This window comes from Arvicanthis niloticus, chromosome 3 (genome assembly GCF_011762505.2).
Source record: "Arvicanthis niloticus isolate mArvNil1 chromosome 3, mArvNil1.pat.X, whole genome shotgun sequence".
Taxonomy (NCBI): Eukaryota; Metazoa; Chordata; class Mammalia; order Rodentia; family Muridae; genus Arvicanthis; species Arvicanthis niloticus.
Window position 1 is genome coordinate 123,381,663 of NC_047660.1, and position 22,255 is coordinate 123,403,917.

A 22,255-nucleotide genomic window follows, 5' to 3' on the forward strand; every position below is an offset into this window, starting at 1 on the left:
CATGTAGATGGGACATCTCTGTGGCATCTGGAATCGTTCTCTCCTTTTCTCTAACTTCTGAAACTATGATTCCAGATCTGGGTACACGGTGGACCTAGCATGTACAAGGCACATTCAGAGTTCGAGTCCCAGTACCACCAAAAAAAAAAAAAAAAAAAATTGAAAAATTGAAAAAACCCAAAACCTTTGATCTTTCAAAGATTACAGGCCCATTGCTTTCTTTAGTCGACTGCTCCCTGAGTTGGGCTTCTCTGACACTTCTTCATGATCAGAGTTGGGTAGACTTTCTTCTTCCAGGAACACCACATAAATGACATTGGGTTCTCAGTACATCCTATTCCAAAGAACACGTCAGGCTTCCCATTTATTCATTATGTCCCTTTAATTGCTGCTGTAAGGTGTGGTCCACCAAGTTTCTCTGCCATAAAGTTACTATTTTTTTCTTTGTAATTGATCAGTAATCTGTGAAGCTGTGCTTTGTGACTATGTAAATGTCTTAGTCTTCAGCAAAGTATCCCCTTTTAGCCACACATCAGGGAACCCCATTTCAACTGAGTTCTGTATTGGTTGCAAAATAGTGATTTGCCAACCATATCAGTTTTTTCCCCCTTCTGTCATTAGTTGGCATTCTACTGGGGGTGGTTGGGGTAGGGAGGGACTTCTCTTCCCAGCCCTCTGGCTAGCTAGCCAGCTGTCTCCAGTATGGACTCTTACTTTAATCACTAGGCTATAATTAATTTTTCTCATAATTTACTTTGATGTTAAAAGTGTCCCAGATTTGGCCAGAGGAAGCGTCTTCAGACTGCTTCCCATGTCCTTTTGACATGTCTCCATTTATTTTGTGTCATTTTGTAAGGACTCCCAGTAGAGGGATAAGATCATCAACCCACCCACAAAACCTTCGACCCAAAATGCCCTGCCTACAAGAAGTGCAGGAACAGAGATGGAGCAGAGACTGAGGAAATGGCCAACCAATAACTAGCCCAACTTGAGAACAATCCCATGGGCAAAAACCAATCTCTGACACTATCAATAATACTCTGTTATGTTTGCAGACAGGGGCCTAGCATAGCTGTCTTCTGAGAGGCTCCACCCAGCAGTTGATCAAAACAGATGCAGAGACCCACAGCCAAACATTAGACAGAGCATGGCGAGTTTTGTGGAAAAGTTGGAGGAAGGATAAAGGAACCCGAAGGGGAAAGAAATTCCACAGGAAAACCAACAGTCAACTAACCTGGACCCTTTGGGCTCTCAGAGACTGAACCACCAACCACAGAGCATACACAGGCTGCTCTAGCCCCACCTCGACATATGTAGCAGATGTGCAGCTTAGTCTTCATACAGGTCCCCCAACAACTGGAGTGGGAGGCTTATCCTGACTCTGTTGCCAGCCTGTGGATCCTGTTCCCCTAACTGGGCTGCCTTGTCTGGCCTTAGTGGGAGAGAATGTGCCTAGGCCTGCAGTGACTTGAGGTGCCAGGGTAGGTTGGTTCTTGGAGAAGAAGAGGAAGGGGAATTGGGAAGGGAATATGGGGGTGGGGGGTGGGGTGGAAGAAGGAGGGCACTGTGATCAGATGTAAAGTGAATAAATAAATAAATAAATAAATAAATAAATAGGAAAAAATAATACAGTTTGGTCCAACATGATGTTCCAAGTCCCCTTTACACTCCCCTGCTCCCACCTTAAAATCAGACAATTCCTCCAAGAATCATAGTTCTTTTTTAGTAGACAATGATATAAAGAATTCAAGATCTAGATTTTAGACTGACACTTAGGTAAGGTACATTAATAACTAAAAGGGTCTCAAAAAAGTTTTAACACTGTGGAGAGATGACTCAGCAGGGCATCTGCTGCTCTTGCAGAGGACCCAGGTTTGTTTTCCAGTGTTCAGGCTGGCCTTGAACTCCCCATGTAGCTGGAGACAGCCTTGAACTCCCCCATCTTCCCCTTCCCTAGTGCTGGGTGTATAAGAATGCACCACCACACCTGCCAGAGTGCTGGGGACGGGAGGCATCGATTTGTGTGATTGATTTGTGCATGCTAAGCAAGTTCTCTACCAGTTGAGCTGTGTTTCCCACCCTTACTAATCATCTTAAAGTAAAACATATCCAGGCTACATTCCAGAAGAATCCAACATGTGTTACTCCCCTGAGGCAGTGATTGTGAAAATTGGACTTTTACTACAGTTCATTGCCTATAGTACAATAGGAATTGCACATGATGTCACTGAATATATTTGCTGTATTAACCCGCTTAGAAAACATGATTTGAAAAAAATTGTTTTGGAAAGATGTGTGGTATGGTGGTGCACACCTTTAATGCCAACACTGGAGAGGCAAAGACAGGTAGATCTATGTGTTCAAGGCCAGCCTGGTCTACAAAGCAAGTCAAGCATAAGTCCTCTCCAAGGGAACCCATCTTTATTTAAGGCCTCAAAAACTTCCACAAAGGACTTTGCCTGATCCACTCATGTGCCCTGATGCTCTCTTGCAGTGTATTCTGATTGTTTCTTTTCTGTTGTTTTGCTTTAAATAAAGTTTCCTTGCTAGTTTTCACACATAATAAAATACCACAAACATAATTCCAGGAAATTTAACACATAACTATCAAATGCCACATGCCTGGGGAGAGATAGCATATGTAACGACCAAGGGAGACAGTCAACAATAAAAGACTTTTGCTGAAGATACATAAGGTCTTAAACAAACAAACAAACAAAAAAAAAACTATAACACTTTACAAAACTACAGTCATTGAAGAAGACTTAAGCAGATGGAAAGATAGGTCATGCTCAAACCTTGGAAGTTCAGCACAGCGGTGCACACTTAGAAGGACATGGAAGCAGGAGGATCAGGAGTTCAAGGTTATCTTCAGCTACACAGAGTTTGAAGCCAGCCTGGGCTACAAGAGTACATGAAACACTCTATCTCTGTGTTTGTTTTTGTCTCTGTCTTTCCATATATAATATAACATATATATAATATATATATATATATATATATATATATATATTACATGTCTATAAAAATAGCCTACTTATTTTCATAATTTCCTATATATTCTATGCAATTCTAATGAAAAGCCCATTAGGGATTTTTATGTAACTGGAGACACTGAGTCTAAGATTACATCAAAAAGAAAAAAGGAATGAATCATGGCATTCATGTGTGTGTGGTGTTCCTGTTTGCCAGGTGTTAGTGGAGGAGTGCAGGAGGCATAGAGCCCAGAGTCAGCATCAAGTGTCTTCCTCAATCATTCACCAATTTCTTTTTTAAGACAGTGTCTCACAGAACCCACACTTCTCTGATTCAGTTAGCCTAGCTGGCCACCACATCCCGGGGACCCTCCTGTCCCAGCCTCCCCAGCACTGAGATTATAGACACGTGTTCCCATGCCTGGCTTTTTGTTTTGTTTTTAACTTGGGTTCCAGGGATCTAAATTCTCATTCTCATGTTAGTGTGGAAAGCATTTTACCCACTAAGCCATCTCCCTGGCCCTTGAGAGATTTGTGAAAGAGGAGATGAGATTCTTGAAGGGTGAGACATGACCTATGAACTATCAATTATTACTACAAAGCTATGGGAATTAATACATTGATACAAAGAAAGATACATTGACCTTGCTGTGACAGAATAGTGAACTAGCTCAGAAACAGACCAGGCAATTTGGGGAACTAGATATAGAAGAAATTGAGCATGTTCACAAGGCTTGTACAAGGTCAAGCCAGTAGCTTACCAGCTTGGAGAAGGAAGGGCTCACAAGCCTCTAGCCCAGCTGAGGACCTATTGATGGTTGATGGGTGCTGGGGAAGGAAAAGTCAGTTTTCCTTACGGGTGTGGCACTAGGGCTGACCATCCATCGGATGACATCATAGCTATGAGTAATATAGTACATGACGTTGGGACACGAGCTGGGGAGTGGCTCTGAGTGGAGGAAAGAGGAGACTGGGATGTGTGCGTGAACATGATTAAAATACACTGCATTCACATATGAAATTCTCCAAGAAGTAATAAAATTATATATTTTTTTAAATTAACTTTTATTTATATGAGTACACTGTCAATGTCTTCAGACACACCAGAAGAAGGCATTGGGTCCCATTACAGATGGTTATGAGCCACCATGTGGTTGCTGGGAATTGAACTCAGGACCTTTGGAAGAGCAGTCAGTGCTCTTAACCGCTGAGCCATCTCTCCAGCCCAAAATTATATTTTTTAAAAGAGAAATTTGGCATGGCGGATAGCAGAAGAGACTGGAAGGAGACAACTGGTTAACATGTACTAAAGTCAATGTCAAAGTAGAAGGCAGACATGGTGGTTCACAGTTGTAACGCCAGAACTCTGAGTGCTGAGGCAGGAGATTGATCAAGGCTACATAGCAAGACTCTGTCAAAATCAAGCAATCAAATCAATCAATTAACTAATTAAATCTGAAACTGGGCTTGGAGAGATGGCCCAGCAGGTCAAAGAACATACTTCTCTTAAAGAGAGACTGCGTTCTGTTCTCCGCACCTACCTCAGGCAGCTCACAACTGCCTATAGTGCCAGTTAAAGGAGATCTGATGTCCTTTTCTGGCCTCCTCGGGTAACTTGATTCACACACACACACACACACACACACACACACACACACAGTAAAAAATGCAAAAACCCCCAAAACTTGGGGAAAAAAACCAAATCTTTAAGAGGATGCATTAGATTGTATCTTTCTGATGTCAGGGAAAGACTTTTTAAAACAAGAAATAAAAAGGGGGAAGCAAAAGGGAAAATATTAACAAAATCACTAGTGTTAAAATTAAAATCTTTTTAAATGTCTCAGTGAGTAAAGGTGCCTGCTACCAAAACTACCAATATGAGTTCAGTCCTCAGAACACACAATGGAAGGGAAAACCAGCTCCTGCAAGCTGTATTCCAGACCCTCCATACTCACCGTGGAACCAGCATCTACATGCAAAGACATACAAAACAAATTAATCAAGTAAAATGCAATTTAGATTTCTTTTTTTTAAAAAAAGAATCTTGTTCAAAAGGATAACATTAAGATCAATAACATCTTATATTGGGAGAGGCTACCTGCACTATATGTAACCGATAAAATACCTAAAATATCCAACATATATGAAGAACATTCTTAGCAACCAATCAAGACAGAGATATAAATAAAGGGAGACAGAGAAACCAACAGAAAGTAAACCAATAGCATAAATAAGTAGACCACAGGAAAGTTTACAAATAACAAATAATCCAGAAAAAGATGTTGAACCTCTACAGTGTTAGGGAACAAAAATTTAGGTTGCAACATGATTTCTCTTTATGTGCTTGACTGGGAAATGACGGATTCTACCCAGTGAGATAAGGCTGGTGCAGATGTCCCCAAGATGCTGTCCTATGACGCTGGCCTGTTGACTATCACAACTACTTTAGAAAAAGTCGACACTATTTGGTGAAGTTGAACATTCATGTATTTTCTGGGACAAAACACATACGTCCATAGTAAATATTCTAGAAAAAGTTGTGCACACCTGTAACACTAGCACTTGGGGAGGAGGGTTGGTAATGGGAATGAAGAAACAAACAAACAAACAAACAAACAAACCAACAAACCAACAAAATCAAAAGACAAAAATTCCAGAAGCCCTGAAATACAAATACCAGTTCTGCTCAAATTAGCAGAAACAAGTGTGACAGATGTAACTTACTTAATACACATGAGTCTCAGTGATGGATTACAGCTCACCACCGCACACGCACTGCTACACGTCCACACCCACACATACACCACCACACACGCACCATCACGCTATTTTTGCAAAGCTCAAAGTTAAGCCTGGCACGGTGACTGCCCTGCTAAAGGTACTTGGCTGCCAAGCCCAATGACCTGCATTTGGTCAGAATGACCCAGACAGTAGACGAGTCCTCTGACCTCATATTTAGCTGTTGTACTCAGCCCTGGCCCCCAATAAACAAACAAACAAATGTAACTTTAAAAAATTACTTTTAAGGGGCTAGAGAGATGGCTCAGCGGCTGAGAGCACTGCTTGTTCTTCCAGAGGTCCTGAGTTCAATTCCCAGCAACCACATGGTGGCTCACAACCATCTGTCATGAGATCTGGTGCCCTCTTCTGGTGTGTCTGAAGACAGCTACAGTGTACTCATCATATATATAAAATAAATAAATAAATAAAATATTAAAAAATTACTTTTAAAAGATCAAAAGTAGGCAAAGGTAAAATAGTTAAAAGATTTTTTTTTCAAAGAATATAAACAAAACAGAAAATTACTGTTTCTAACGGGGGAAAGGGGATGATGACTGAAAACTAACATAAAGTTCGGGTAGATTCCCCCTTCCACAGAGGGCAGGCTGGCAGGGAAGGAAGGTACACATGACCACGAGACAGTACGGACTGGGATGCAGCCATTGCAGGCGGAGCTGAGGTTGTGTGCATGCTTCTGAAGCTGCCTTGGTGTTCTTGGTGTGACGTCACTAACTTTTGTGCTGGATAAATGTTTTCCTTTCCTGTCTTTTGCAGTCCAGGACCTCAAGCAGCATTCCTAGTGTCTCTACCTTCCCTTTCACCAGCGGTGACAACAAATATTCTCCAGACATTACCAAATGTCCTCTGGTAGGGGGGATATAATGACACATAGGTACGTGTGTGTGTGTGTGTGTGTGTGTGTGTGTGTGTGTGTGTGTATAATTGTGTTAAATATTCTATAATAAAATAAGGTTTCAAACTGATGGGTAGAAGGTCCTCCACTGGCTGGGAAACACAAGCTGGAAGGCATCACTAAGAGGGAGCCCGGCAGAGCCTGCCAAAGGCCTTTGAAGTCGAACCTGTGGAACAGTGAGGCTGGCAGCTCCAGAGCAGTTGAGTAGCAGGTGACTGCTCTAGAAATGGCTCTCAGTTTCAGAAGCCTACAACTAGTTACACTGAGGGGAAATGTCTTCATTTCTTAATTCTTTGAGAAACCTGAAGTTTTAATCCTGCTTAAAAATTACCTGCTTAATTAAAAAAAAAAAAACTCATCTATTGTTGACTTGCACTGCGGACACTGGACTGAGAGGATTTGAGCTGGGTCTGATCTGAAGGCTTCCCGCCCTGAAGATGAGCCGTTACAGTACAGGAAGCTGCTAGGTAGGCAGCTAAGGGAGGGAAGCAAGGACAGTCCTGCCCAGCCGAGATACCTGTGACCCAGAACAATGACTAACAGGTCAAGCTGTCCCTAAGGGTGCCATAGTGCCACGCATCTCTTGGCAACAACCAACAGCTCTCTCATTGGACTTAAGGCCTGCTTAACAGGAAGGAAACCATGCCTGGAGCTAAAAACCTAGCCAACTATTGAGGCTAGTGAGGTCATGGGTCGTAGGGAAGAACCTACTAACCTCACTTTATTAAACCAGCATGATGCTTAACTGCATTCTAAATACTTTTTTTAAGTATCTTTTTTTAAAGATTTATTTATTTATAATTTATATGAGTACATTGTCACCATTTTCAGACACACCAGAAGAGGACATTAGATCCCATTACAGATGGTTGTGAGCCACCATGTGGTTGCTGGGAATTGAACTCAGAACCTCTGGAAGAGCAGACAGTGCTCTTAACCACTGAGCCATCTTTCCAGCCCACATTCTAAATACTTACACTCACAAATAATTGTAGCTCTTGTCCCACATCAAAGAAGCTTATCTTTGCCACAAACAGACAGACCATTACAACTGTAAAGCTGCAGAGAACAGTGGATCAAGGGTGCCTAGCCCCACTTACAACACAGCTCCTACACCTGAAGCGCAGGCAGCATGGAGGAAGAGGGCAGAAAGACCTGTAAGAACCAGAAGACTGGGAAGTCTGCTGTGAACTTGTGTCTCCTAGAAATAATAATAAAGCTTTACCTCACAACACTTTAATAATGTGGCTGCTTAAACAAGACCTAAACAAGAACACCAACAGGAATGTTAACACAGAAGGAGCAACTCTCACAGGGCCCAACTCTTAGACAAGAAACTACAAGCAACTAAGAAGTGGTGCTGAGAGCTGGAAAATTGGCCTTCCTCTGGAATTAGACCCTCAATTGGTTATCTAGTACCAAGGGGTCAGCCCTAAACTCATATACATACCAGCAGCATTGAATGAACTCAGCAGGTTGTATTTACATATTTAAGATATATAAATAAATATTATATATCTAAGATACATATTTTATATATATTAAGATGTGTATATAAGATACACACACATATATATCAGCATGTTTTTACATATATGCAAGAATAATTTTTTAAAAAAGGAGGCCGTGATTTCGTGAGAGGATGAGGAGAGAAACATCAGGGGGGCTGGAATGAGAAAAGGGAAGGGAGAAATGATGTAATTATATTTAATCAATTTTTAAAAACTCTCCAGTTATCCAAATAAAAAGAAAATGCTATTCTTGTCACATTCAAATCAAATAACAGCCAGACTTTGAAAATAAAATTTTGAAGACAAAAACATTATTATTGGTTTTTAAAAAATAGAGACCATAAAGCCTTGGAAAAGGCCCATATATTTTATTACCTTTGAGGAGTTGGCTAGGCCTGTTAGGTCACTACATGTGGTCTTCACATAACTGGGAGAGCTCTAGAAACTAATGAGGGTGGCAGATGGCTCCATGGGTAAAGGATCCATGTAACGGAGTCTGTTGTAAAGCCTGACAACTTGAGTCTGATAACCCAGAACCCCCATAGTGAAAAAAGTGAACTGACTCATGTTGTCCTCTGACAACAAGAAAGCTAGGAGAGGTATAACACTGGGGACAGAAGGTGCCTTGGGTAAGTCCCCTTTAGACCATTGTTTCTTTAACAATAAAAACAATAAAAAAAAAAACCAATAAACATCAAGTAAGAAGTGTATTGCAAAGTACCTGATGTTTCAACATTTCAATGCACAAACAACGATTATCTGTCTTAGAATATCTGTGATAAGATGAACACAGGTGGCAAGGCCACCATCATGGGCATCTTCATTTCTGGGCGCTAGTTCTTACCATATGTCTAGCTCAGATGAGTACTCAGTGGCTCCCAGCAAAGCGTCAGGTGGCCGGTACCAGAGTGTCACCACCTCTGAAGAGTATGTCTGGCTGGGAATGGATTTGGCTCGAGCAAGACCTGTCCAAAGAGAATGAAGATGGCATCCATTGTCCTGGGTCTTTCTGGGAGCCATGGTGGCACAATGTGCCAGGGAGTGTGTAAACCGCAGAGTAAACAAAATGAAGGGTAACATGCCAATGGCGGGTACTCTCGCCAGAAGCACTCAACTAGCCTGAGGGTTGTGTATATTACAGCAAGATCTCTTAGCTTTGGCTGCTCTGTAACTAGATGAGGCAGCCGAGCAGGGTCAGCTGTCGTAAGTTCTTGCCTACTTGGTATGAATAGAGGTGATGTCTAACCTCCAGGTCATGCCCTTAGTGGACAGCTGTGGCTTCTGCTTCCTCCTTCTCTTCACTCTGAGCTATGATGAGCTGGGGGTGACAACTATGCTAAAGTATCTGAGTAATATCAGTAGGATGGTGGAACCACGAGACAGGTGAAGGCTGGGCCACGATACTATGGGCTACCACGACAGCTCAGAGTAAGAACACTGTACTGCTGTACTGTGGGTCTCTACAGTAGCAGTGAAATAACTTGGTTCAGGATGAATACATGTCTGCCTTACATTTTTATACTCTAGGATACTCTCTACCAGTTTAGTAGAAAAGGAGAGGACTGTTGGTCCAAGTTAGCAGCCTGAGGTCACTTACTCTCAAGTGCTTCTCTGCAAATGAGAATGTGAGTCAGTGGCCCGTCTCCCAGAACAGCAGAGCCCACGCTGGGGAAACCTTAACAAGGAGAGTTGTCTTGTGGAGACTTGGTGAATGGCTGTGTGCTAAATGAGCTTGTACTGGAATGAGCCATCACCGCGAAGCAAAGTCCTCAGGATATCATTTGACATCCTCCAACAAAGAAGACTGGTTTCCTGTCTCATGAGAGCCAATGTGTCAGAGCTGGGCAGGCAGCCCAGTGGTAGAGCGATTTCCTAGCATACACAAAGCCCAGTGTCTAAAACAAACAAATGAGCAAAAACCAAAAAGACCAAACCAAACAAATAAAACACTAGACCACGTGTGTCAGCCCAGTGTGGCGGTACATACTTGTAATTTCTGCACTTGGGAGACAGTTAGGAGGATTGCTGTTAGTTTAAGGCCAAGCCTGGTCTACATGGTGAGTTTTAGGTCAACCAGGGCTACATAGTGAAACCCAATCTTTAAAAAAATTACTGGATATTTAGTACTACACTAGGAATATAAGGATAAGCAAAAGCAGACTCTCAACTACCTGTTAATGAAGAATAAAATCTAAAATTACATATAATATTTAGGTATATTATGTGTTTATGAATTTCTGTATTATATATCTGTGGATACAAACCATGATACATGCTAAAATAGAAAGAGAGAGTTATAGAGGAATGTAGTCAAGCTAATATTGACATTTAAGGGTGCAGAACAAGTGTCATTTCCGTTTATGCTGGAGGCCATGCTATATTCTAGGGTCAACATCTCTGTTCTGCCCTCCTGGGATAGTAATCTGACAGAGTTGTCATTATCCACTTAGATATAGGGACATTTCCTGAGCACGGTCTACTCCACAGATGTCTACATCAAACATGACATTGGGGTGATATGAGGACCTATTTCAGGCCTCTGGCTAGATGAGTCTTAATGGAATTTGAAAAAACCCACACTCTCCCTCCCTCTTGTCTCACATTTCCTGTCTGTCGGTTTGACATCCACACACAGCACCATGTTCTTGGGCTCTAGCTTTCAAAGGGCAAGCCTAGCCTATGCCTCAAACAAGGGCATACAAAAGATTCGTTGTTCATAGGCCAGAAGGAGACCTGAGGGGCGACTTACCAAAATCAGCCAGTTTGAGCTCTCCCAGGTGACTGAGGAGCAAGTTCTGAGGTTTCAGGTCCCTGTGGAGAACACGCTGGTGGTGGATGTAGGCCAGGCCCCGCAGAAGCTGAAACATGAAAAGCTGAAAGAAATGGACACCATACCTAAGGACATTTGAAACACTCTGAGTTGTAAATTAAAAACACTCCTCTAAAAGAATACAGTGAAAGTGTCTCTTGAGAGATGATGGGGGGAGGGAGGGAGAGAGAGAGAGAGAGAAACAGAGAGAGAGAGAGAGAGAGAGAGAGAGAGAGAGAGAGAGGTTTTTTTTTTTTTTAGAATTGTTGAGAAAGGGGGGTATTTCAAGTAGACTGCATCTCAAACAAAGAATTCTGACTTTTCCTGCCACCTTGTTCCCTTGATACTGGAGGAGTTACCCTTCCCTAAAAATCTAAAGTGAAATCTTGAGGTATCCTTAGGAGCACTTGTATTAATTTAGATGTGAAAGATAATATTTTTCCCACAGATGAACTTGGCACATCAGGTTAAAGTTGACCTGGAAATAAGTCTGGAGTTTGTAGTTGCTTTGTTTTTCCAGGCTTTGATACAAAACCTTTTAAATCTATGATACCAGGAGACACAACTGGAAAAGCAATTTTAAATGGTATTAAGAAATAAAGTGAGGCTGGAAAGTTGGCTCAGAGTTTAAAAGTACTGGTTGCTCTTCCAGAAGTCCCAGGTTCAATTCCCAGCACCTACATGGCAGCTTGCAACTGTCTGCAACTCCAGTTCCAGAGGATTTGGCACCTTCACACAGACATACAAGCAGGCAAAACATCAGTGCATTTAAAAGTAAATAAACCTTTAAAAAAAAAAAAAAAGGAAGAAATGAAAAAGAGGGTGCGGTGGCTCAGCAAGTAAAGGCATTCTCTGTGCAAGCCTAGAACCCTCTGCTCAGTACCCAGAAACCACATCCAGGTGGGAGGAGAGAACCAACTCCACAAAGCTGTCTTCTCACCCCGCCTCCATATGCACACACAATTGATGGACACTTGTTTTATTTTTAGGTATGAGAAAAAAGAAATAAAGGCATCATTGCCTTCATAAATTATTTTTAAACCCTTAAATTCAAAATTGAAAATAAGGGAAATATCTAGTATGTGTTAGGGAAGAGAGCTGGCTACCTTAAGCAGAGACAGAGATGCTTAGTGGGTCAGCATCGTGCCTGGATGTAGACACTGTACACTAATTAGCCACCTCCCTCCCTCCCTCTCCTCTCTGCCTCCTCAGGCTCCTCCTCCCTTTTGTAAATGGTAAAACCCAGTGGTATTTAAGTATGCTATTTTACAGCATCTTAAAACTCTGGCCTTACCAAACCTCACCATCCACTCCTGTTTCCACCCCCTCAAGCCAGTTTCTTCCTCCAACACATGTAGTAGAGCCAAACCTGAAGGTGCTTTCGAAATTAATGTCAAGCCAGATCTTGGCTCCTCGGTCCAGAGCAGCTCCCCCCACCCCCGCCCCCATCCCCCGGAGTTCGGGTGTGATGAAGTAATTCTGTTGAGTTAGTGCCATCTGGGATACAAGTCCCTCAAAGCCACAACTGGAGTCTTAGCACTTGAGAGATTGAGGCAGGAGGATAACATGTTTGTAAGTTTAAGGGTAGCCTACATAGTAAGACATCATCTTTAAAAACAAACAAACAAACAAACAAACAAACAAACAAACAGATAAAGAACAGAGCAGAAAACAAAAGAAAAAGCACAAAGACAGATTACAATGGGATTAACCAAGTCTGTAGGCCACGGTCCTCTACTTCTAAAGTGTCTATCCTTGAGCTTTGTTCCATCAGGAATCAGAAACAAGGCGTTAGGGAGATGGCTGAGTCAGCAAAGTGCTTACTGTGCGAGCGTGAGGACCCTAGCCTAGAGCTCCAGTGTCCACATGACAGCCAGGGTGTGGCAGCATGCACCCATAATCTCAGTGCTGTGCGGGCAGAGACATGAGGATCCCCAGAGCTCACTAGCAAGCTAGTCTGGTTGAATCCTGAGTTCCAAGTTCAGTGACAGGTCTTGTCTTTTAAAAAGTAAGGAAGTGTGTGTTGTTTTGAATAATAACGGCCCCCATAGGCTCATATATTTGAATGCTTAGCCACCAGGGAATAGCACAATTTGAAAATATTAAAAGAATTAGGAGGTGTGGCCTTGTCGGAGGGATTGTGTCACTAGGGGTGGGCATCGAGGTTTCAAAAGGACACACAAGGTGCATTGTCATTCTCTCTCTCTCTCTCTCTCTCTCTCTCTCTCTCTCTCTCTCTCTCTCTCTCTCTCCCTGCCTGTGGATCAAGATGTAGAAGTCTCAGCTCCAGCACCATGTCTGCCTGCATGCCCGCCATGCTCCCACCATGATGATAATGGACTAAACCTCTGAAACTATAAGCCGGGCCCAAGTATTCCCGAGGCCATGGTGTTTCCTTACAGCAATAGAACAGTGACAAAGATGACAGAGTGCAATTGAGGAAGACACCTGACATCAACCTCTAGCCTCTACAAATGTACACACACGTGCAAACTTGCACACACACCCAATAAGATAACTCCATTAGCATTCTCTACCTTCTTTGCCCGTGTCTTAAAGTAGCCTGGAGGTTTCATTTTTCCCCCTGATAACCCATCTCCAGACCACTCTGTGTTTATGTCACTGAGGTTAGTATCCGTTACTCTTTTCTTTCTTCCTTGTTTTGAAGACAAGAGTGTCACCTCACAACTCAGGGTGGTACTGGAATTTCAGGTGTGAGCCACCACATCGTCTGTCATCACACTGACGGTGCCTGAACACTCTCCAAAGGCTAAGTGGATGTTTCCCTACAACATTCTTGAATGGACATTAGCTTTTTTTTTTCCAGCTTCCCCATAACCTCATTACTGAAAGGTAGGCTTGAGCTGTGTCCATGGCTTCCTTGATCCCATTTCAGAACTGTTACTTTTCCAGCCTGAGTCCTGAGTGCCCCTCAGATTTGTATGCTCCTCAGTTACATATGCCTCCATCCCTCTTTTTGCTGACGACATGGGTCTCTGGCTAACAGCTATTCCTTATGATGTCCTTGTCCAGAGTATAGTTCCTAGTATCTGCTCCCCTCCCCTCCCCTCCCCCTATCATCTCCAGCTACTAGCTCCCACGGCCATGGGCTGTTCATTTGGAATTGTTTGTCTCTGAAATGCAAGCTCATATTCCCTTTAAAAGGGGTCTGCATGTCCATCTCATTCATGTTCTCTGTCATAGTCAGGATGCCTTTTGCTATGAGATCCAGTGGACAGCTCTCACTCCCGTTCACTGCAGTGTGTGGTGATGCCACGCCTCTGTGCCTTCCTTCCTGAAGCTCTTTTTCTCTCCTTGCTTCCACCATGTTCTAATTGTTTCCATCCACCAATTCTCTGGCAGTTTGCTTATAGATGCCACTGCTAATGGTGTGTAGGTTAGTGGCCATGGGGCTCTGTCCTTGGCCCGCTGCCAGAATTCTTATCACTACTCCCCATTACCCTTCTAACTCTAAGATGGCCTCAGCTAACAACCATATTTCAATCATTTCAAAATCTTTAACTCCAAATCAAATTTTTTCTTTTTAAAATGTGTGTGTGTGTGTGTGTGTGTGTGTGTGTGTGTGTGTGTGTGTGCATGTACGTGCATGCACAGGTGCATGTGTGTCACGGTGCACCTGCGTATGTCAGTCAGAACACAACTCTCAAGAGGCTATTCTCTCCTCCACAGTGGGTTCCAGGATCAAATTCAGGTCCTCAGCTTGTGTGGCAAGTGTTTTAACCCACCAGCCCCTCCACTTTATCTTTTGAGACACTATCTCCCACTGGACCCACACCTCATTGTTTTGGCTAGACTGGCTGGCCAGCAAGCCCCAGAGATTCAGAATGCCCTCAGTTCCCCAGTGCTGATGATACAGATGCCTACCACCATGCCAGGTTTTTGAATGGTGCCTGGGGATCTGAGCAGAAAGCTTCGTGCTTCGTGTTGCTTCAGCAAGCACTTCACCCACCGAGTCGTCTCCCCAGCCCCTGAATCACTTTTGCCTTTCAGACTCACATAATCTGAAGTTCACTTAAACATCCCACAATGCCCTTACTCAGCAAGCTAAAATGTCCCAAATCCATTTCCTTCCTGTTCCTCCCTCGCTGAATCCACCACCATCCATCTCCTTGCTCAAAGCCAGAGATATTCTTGCTGACTCTTCCCTCACCCATCAATTTTGGCTAATTGATCACAGACCCAGGCTCTTTCTCAACATCCTTGCACATCTGTAACTGTTGTCTTAACAGCCTCGATGTCAAGGGTGTAACCCAGCATCTAAGAGTCAGCAGAGGAAGAGGATTGCCAGCGTGGGAGCTGGAGGCAACAGTGGATGAATGTAGGTGAATGTCAAGTTAAGGGAATGTAACACACACACCCAAGAGAATTTCCTCTCTTTCCAATCTATTTCCCACACTGTTGACAGAGAGAACTATACAGAAAGAAAAGTCTAGCTGCTCTCTCTTTGCCTAATGCTATTGGATGACACCAATATGCTTCACAACGAGGTCCTATATTTTGTATGATAATAAATAGATAGATAGATAGATGATAGATAGATGATAGATAGATAGATAGATAGATAGATAGATAGATAGATGATAGATAGATAGATGTCCTTGCATGGGTCCCATACAGAGAAGCACAACACAGCAGGCCTTTTATGCTGTGGCTTCTACTTCCTAGAGTTTCATGTTTAACTGCCACTAATTCTGTGAATAACAAATTCAAATTGTACTGCTTAGCTTCAGTTCTGGGGTACCTTCATGGCTGCTTCTACCTAGGGAGTTTATTTCTGCCTCTACCTTAGACTAGTGTTTTGCTTCCACAGACCCCTCCACCCTCCATAAATTCTTATATTTCTTAATGTACTGCTAACAAATTTAGAAAGTCTTTGCAGTAAAGAATATAATTTTTAATGGCATTTGTTGCAGCAGGATACAAAGACAGAGACAACTTTGGGGACATAAGAGATAGGAGGTCTCGATTCAGAGTCTGATTGAAACCTCTCACTGGCTGAAAGTCAAGAATTCCAACACAATGAAGATTTGCTTATGGTTTTTATCCTTGTCCAACTGTATACCTAAAATTCTCCAGAAATGTCACCAGAAAGCTCACTTATGGTAAAAGGACATATCCCAACCATGTGGAAAAATCTTAGGGACTCCTAAGTCTTATCTCATCAAATTGTAAAATTACTCAAGGTACCTATAGAGCCACTTTATAACCCCAATTATCAAACAAACAGACAGACAGACAAACCAAAAAAAAGGAATGGATATAGAGAGGGGAAGATCTTTTAGAAACTCAGTAATCAATGAAAATTCAAAAGCTTTTAAATTCCCATATAGCTGAGTGGTGGTGGCACACACCTTTAATCCCAGCACTTGAGAAGCAGAGGCAGGTGGATCTGTGTCCAAGGCTAGCCTGAGCTACAGAGTAAGTTCCAAGACAGCCATGCTTACATATCAAAACCCTGTCTCAAACACACACACACACACACACAGAGAAACCACAAGTTTTCAATAAACTCCAACTCTGCCTCATGCTAGCTCAACCTAAAATCCTTTTGAATTCTATTCTGTGACAAAGCCAAGGACCTGGTTTCACCCAAGAGGTGGGCCCTAAAAGATGGGAACTGACCGTACCACTCTGTCTCCACTCACACCGCTGACAGTTGTGATGCCCCTGGCTATGTGGACAATTAAACCATACAGATACTTACATCTTATGGGTATAAGCAGCTTGCTTTTATCCATTACTTCTCTTACCCAGAGGCACAAGAATCCTAGCAGATGTCCTCCTGTCTTGTGCTCACTGGACCATCTACTCTCAATCTGTACTCCCAAGCCCATGGCCAGCAGGCCTAAACCTGTACTTCCAGCTCCTTGCCTACTGTTCATTTCCCCACAGAGAGCCTGCCCCAAGTAGTTGCTGGACACTCTGAAGCTGCTCCTCTTCCTCTTCAGACCAACATCTCTCATTTTCATCAACTGAGTTATAATTCTGCTGGTAAAATAAAGCTCAACAATCAAGCATACTTACCCACCCTTTCCTCTTCACGCCCTGGTCACCAAACCCCCACTGACCTCCTCTTACTCTTTGCCACATCCCCTTACACTTCTGCCATGGCTACCATACGTTAGGTTTTGGAGGTCCTTAACTGGATCCCTGCCTCTCAGAGTCGATCCACCTCTGCATCACTGTGGATAATGCCAGAAACTTATCCAGGCTTGATCATGGACTTACTGAGCCCAATCCCCAGCCAGTCGTCTCCTCACTGGGTTTGACAAGCATCAGGCTAGTGCACACCCAGCAATTTCCAGCTGGGATTCCTGCCTCTAGCAGGAATCTCTTCCTCCTCATAAAACATTTATTCCCCACACAATATGACTTGATCATATTATCCCCCTTCCCCAATTCTACCCCACAGCTAGAAGCTTGCTGTCAAGCTTGCTGACCAGAGTTCCATTCCCATGATATAGTAAAGGACAGAACCAACTCCCATAAGCTGTCCTCTGACCTGCATATCTGTGCCATGGCATGTGTGTATTCCCCTACCACACACGAAACTAATAAATAAGTTGCAATAAAAATAATTAAGCAAGAAAACACTTACTTCTTTGCCTTGCTAAAGGACCAGGTCTTACTTTTTACCAGAAATTTAAACAGTTTTTTAAATTTTTATTTTATTTATATGAATGTTTTGTCTGCATGTTTTTTGACCATGTACCATCTGCATAGAGTGCCCATAGACACCAGAAGAGGGCAGAAGATCCTGGAGTTACAGATGGTTATCAGCTACCATGTGGGTCTTGGGAACCAAATTCAGATCCTTTGTAACAGCAACCAGTGCTCTTAACCACTGAGCCTTCCCTGTCATCAGCCCCTTACTAGTCTGTCTGTCTGTCTGTCTGTCTGTCTGTCTGTCTCTTTCTCTCTCTCTCTCTTAATGTAATAGTGTCAGGGTGTCTTCTCATCTCATTTTGCAGTAAGGCTCTTGAGGGTAGGAATTATGTCTTCTTTGTCTTTATCCTTTTCAGCACTTTGGCGTCTGCTGTGGGAGTTATTCAAGCCTCAAAATCGGTTTTTCTCCAAGTGTTCTTCTATCTAATCAACCTCTAATTCTTTAAGCAGCCCATGCCCTCCTTAGCATCCTACTAATCTCCACAAGTGACCTGAGGCTAGACCCAATCTAGAAGCCAACGCTATCTTGTTAACTTCTCTTGTCAGTTTCTTGTACACCCCTGTCCCACATGCCTGGCAAAACTCCACTTCTGAATCAGCCAAAATGTCTGCTTTCCTGCACTCCTTTTCTGGAACTGTTAAGTGCTGCCATTTTAAATCAGAAGGGTGGTGATGCCCACGAGGTGCCTCTGAGCTTATGAGCACTGGCTGCTCTCACAGAAGATAGGAGTTAGGGTTTCCAACCCTTACCCTGTAGCTTACAACCATATATAATTCCAGGTTGTTGTGATACAGGGTCTCGCATTATTGTCTAGGCAACCTAGAATTCGCTATAAAGGCCAGGCTGGTCTTGAATTCACAGTAATCCTTCTGTGTCAGTCTCCAGAGCATTGGGATTAAAGGTGTAAGCCACTGTACCTGGTTCCATCTTCTGTCATTGTATCACAGACTTCGCTCTGTGATGGCTGTCTGTTTCCAGATGCTTCTGCTGTGGGCAGGCCAGAGAGTGTGACTCTTTCGTAAAGTACTCACCCTGACATTGTGAGGATGAAGCCCTCCCGGATGCTGAGACATGTACTGGGCCAGATCAGTATGCTAAACAAACCAGCAGAGAAAGAAGGAGCAAAAGTCAGTGGAACTTAGTGTCTTACATCACACCATAGAACTGGGGAGGAAGTACACCAAAAATGTGGATATTTTAGAGTAAAGTGTAAAAGGGAGATAGCTAGATTTCTCTGCTATTCTCTTGTTAAGATAAGATATAATATCTTTCTAGTTGGCTGCTGGTGCAAGGGAGCCTGTTTCTTGGCACAGAGACACCCATTTGAGTGACTGGCATACAATACACAGCAAAGCAAATTTTTACTTTCTGAGCATCCTTGAAGTAAAGGTCAAGCACACTCACCTCAGAATTTCTTTCTGCTCATTTGAATCTTTTCTTTTTCTTTCCAAAATACAAATTTGAGTTACTCTTTAGTAAGCTTATATATGGTCTTCAAATATCTTGTGTTGTATATCCAGTAAGTCAAAGAAACAAATCAGGTTCTATTAGCAATTAAAATAGCCTTTAAAAAGCGTCATGCCTTCTGAGAAAGCAAGTGCACAATCCTAGTTTACTACTGGTGGCAAGGGGGACAGGACAGACAAAATCCAGGTAAAGAAAAACAAGGAATTGCCAGCGAGAAAAGCAAGGCCCCACTTAGCACATCAATGATCCATCATACCATCATGATGAAAGTTTTATCATGCCATAAAATATTAACAGGTTCATTATGCAAGCACCAGGCTTTTTCCCCCATGTGCTGTAAGAGTCTGGAGAACTCACCATGTATTCAAATACGAATGTCAGAGTCTCTTTGGTGTGAACAATGTCATGCAAGAGGACAATATTGGCGTGCTTCAAGCCCTTCAGGAGAGACGCTAGAAAGATTTAAACAAGACATTACATCAATCACTGATAATGAAAGTGCCTCTTTGAACCTATTTACCAATATTTGCTTTTTTTTTTTTTTTTAACATTTCAAATCAAGTAGTCATGGGTTTTTACTGCTGGAATGAATCTTTTTCTGGAAGAAGATTTGAAATGACAATGACCTTTATTATTTTAAAAATGGTGACCTGCTGCATTTCCACAACTGCCCTCTATGACCAGCTTGATGGTTGCCAACACTGCTTGCATCCACTTAATTCATTTTCTCAGAGCACACTGGGCACTCACTGTGTGATTCTCACCATCCCAGATTCAGAGCTACAGGAGCCTGGGCTCAGAGTCACACAGGCCCTTGGAGGAGCAGGGGACTGGCTGATCCACCTCTTAGAGCAGGAGTTTGTAACAAGTGGCCAGGTGTCCAGCCAGGGGCCAAGGAATCTAATAGACATGGTCAGTAGGAGGCAGGGGAGGCAGGACAGGAGCATAGAGTAAAGAACCATGGTAACCTGTGCAACAGGGAAGGGCTTCTTGGGGGAATATTGCAAACCTCCTCTATGGAAATCAAGCTTAAAAGAGAACACTGAGTTTGGGGAGCCTTGGGGAGTGGTAGCACTGACAGCTGTCTCTTGACTACTAAGTAACCGGTCATTGTTAGGCTTTTAAAAGTAGCTACTTATTTATTTATTTGTTGGTGCTGGGGATTCAGCTTAAGGCATTTTACCAGTGACCTGCCCTCATTGTTACCCCATAAAAGCATCCAATTAAAGGGGAGCGATTGCCACAAAAGGCCCAGAAAGGCTGTCTTTGGGAGTTCCAGAGAGACAGATAGACCCCCGTGACTTGAGAAGGGTGAAGGAAAAAAACAAAACAAAACAAAACAAACAAACAAACAAAAAAAAAAACAGGCTTAAGGAGAAGACAAGTCTCAGCACAAACAGTGTAGTGTCCTTGGAACTAAGGGTGATGTTTGATGCAACAGACCGTGATGATAATGCCAGTAATCAGGGAAGTGAGGATGGAGGGTTCTGCAAATTTAAGGGCAGCTTGGGTTACAGAGTGAGACCCTGTCTCACAAAAACAAATAAACAAACAAGACTTAAAAGAATGGAACAATATAAAACTCAAACCACAAACATTAATGTATGTACATATTTAGGACATAATAGTAGAGGCAGGAATATAACAGAAAAGAACTCTGAAGGGAGAGAAAAGGAAAAAGTACAGGAGCTGAGGGACAAAATATCACATTTCTCTCTCACAGAGTCAAGGTTTAAATGCATAGAGGGCTGGGGAGATGGCTCAGTGGGTAAAGTGCTTGCCATGTGAGTTTGTGGACAGACTCAGATGACCAGCACCACATAAAAGCCAGGTAGGAAGGAGCAGCAGCCCACCCAGGAGAAGGGCAAAAGGGACCTCTGGGGCAAGCTACCTACACAGGCTAGCGGAGTCAGCAAACACGGGGTCACTGAGAGACTCTGCCTCCCTAAATACCGTAGGAGTGATCCAGGAGGGCAGCTCAACTTCTGGCCACTCGTGAAACCAACACACATGCACGTATACCATGGAGCACACACATAACAGAGGTATGTATGTATGTATGTTTTTATGTGTTCTATGTTGTATGCATGCATGTGTGTTGAAAACCATTATTTTGCCCTCTAACTAAAAACATTAATTAAAAAAGAAAAAATAGCATATTGAAAAAAAAAAAAAACCCTCAAAATCAATGTTCCGATTCCGTGCCTATATCTCTACTTGCTGAATCTTCTGTACCACTCTTCCCTGCTGTAGAGTTCTGCGAGATTAAGGATGAACAAACTCAGAGTTGTGAGGTGGCTCAGTGGGTACATGCTTATCCTATAAGCAAGAGCACTTGAGTTTGGATCCCAAGAACCCAAGTAAAAGCCAGATGTGGTAGTGTGAACCTGTAATCCCAGCACTGGGGAGGATAAGGCAAGGGCTTGTGAGACAGTCTAGCAATCACTGTGCTCCAAAGTTCAATGAAAGATCCTGGATCAACAAATAACGTAGAGAAGCCATTGAGGAAAGCACTCACCCCCAATCTCTGGCCTCCACACACCTAATCACGCATGTATAAGCACGGGTGTGTGGACATACATGCAGCTCTGCCATCTAGGAACACGCCTATTCCTTCAGGAACCTGACCTGTTGTGCTTGTTATTGGTTTTGCTTCCTGATGGTTGGTCTCCTCTCTACTTTGAACTCCATCATTGTCCTCGGAAAGCCAACACTTCGTAGTCCAGTCCCTTCTAGTTGAGCTACCCTGCCTTTACCCAAGAGCTGCCATGTGATCTAGGAGTGTCCATGACTGGACAGTTCACAGCCCCTCCTACTTTCAGTGATGATTGGTTCAAAGACAAGCAAACCCTAGCAGCTCAGGAAAGCCCTCCTCTGCTGGCTGCACCTTTAGGAAAGAGCTGCTTTCCTGTCCACTATGTCAGATCTTTCCTTGGAGCTGCTGGGCCAGATTACCAACACCTGGTGACAACATCCTGGGCACAAAAGGAAGGCAGAGATTAGCTGGGGTATAGTTCAGTGGTAGAGCACTTAGCTCATATGCAGGAGGCCAGGGTTCTGTCCTCAGCACCACACAGACACACACAGAGACATACACACACTCTGTCTCTC

The 22,255-nt window shown here is 43.1% G+C and overlaps 1 protein-coding gene across 1 annotated transcript in view; it reads right to left on the reverse strand.

Annotated features, from left to right (window-relative positions):
- The window catches only part of Cdk15 (cyclin dependent kinase 15), a 92,219-nt gene that overhangs the window by 52,978 nt on the left and 16,986 nt on the right, over window positions 1–22,255 (reverse strand). Inside the window, exons 5-8 of the mRNA XM_034499197.2 lie at window positions 19,502–19,596; window positions 18,709–18,771; window positions 10,930–11,053; window positions 9,025–9,145 (exon numbers count right to left, since the gene is read on the reverse strand). Of these exons, the coding sequence (XP_034355088.1) occupies window positions 9,025–9,145; window positions 10,930–11,053; window positions 18,709–18,771; window positions 19,502–19,596 (403 nt within the window). The remainder of the gene's footprint in view (window positions 1–9,024; window positions 9,146–10,929; window positions 11,054–18,708; window positions 18,772–19,501; window positions 19,597–22,255) is intronic.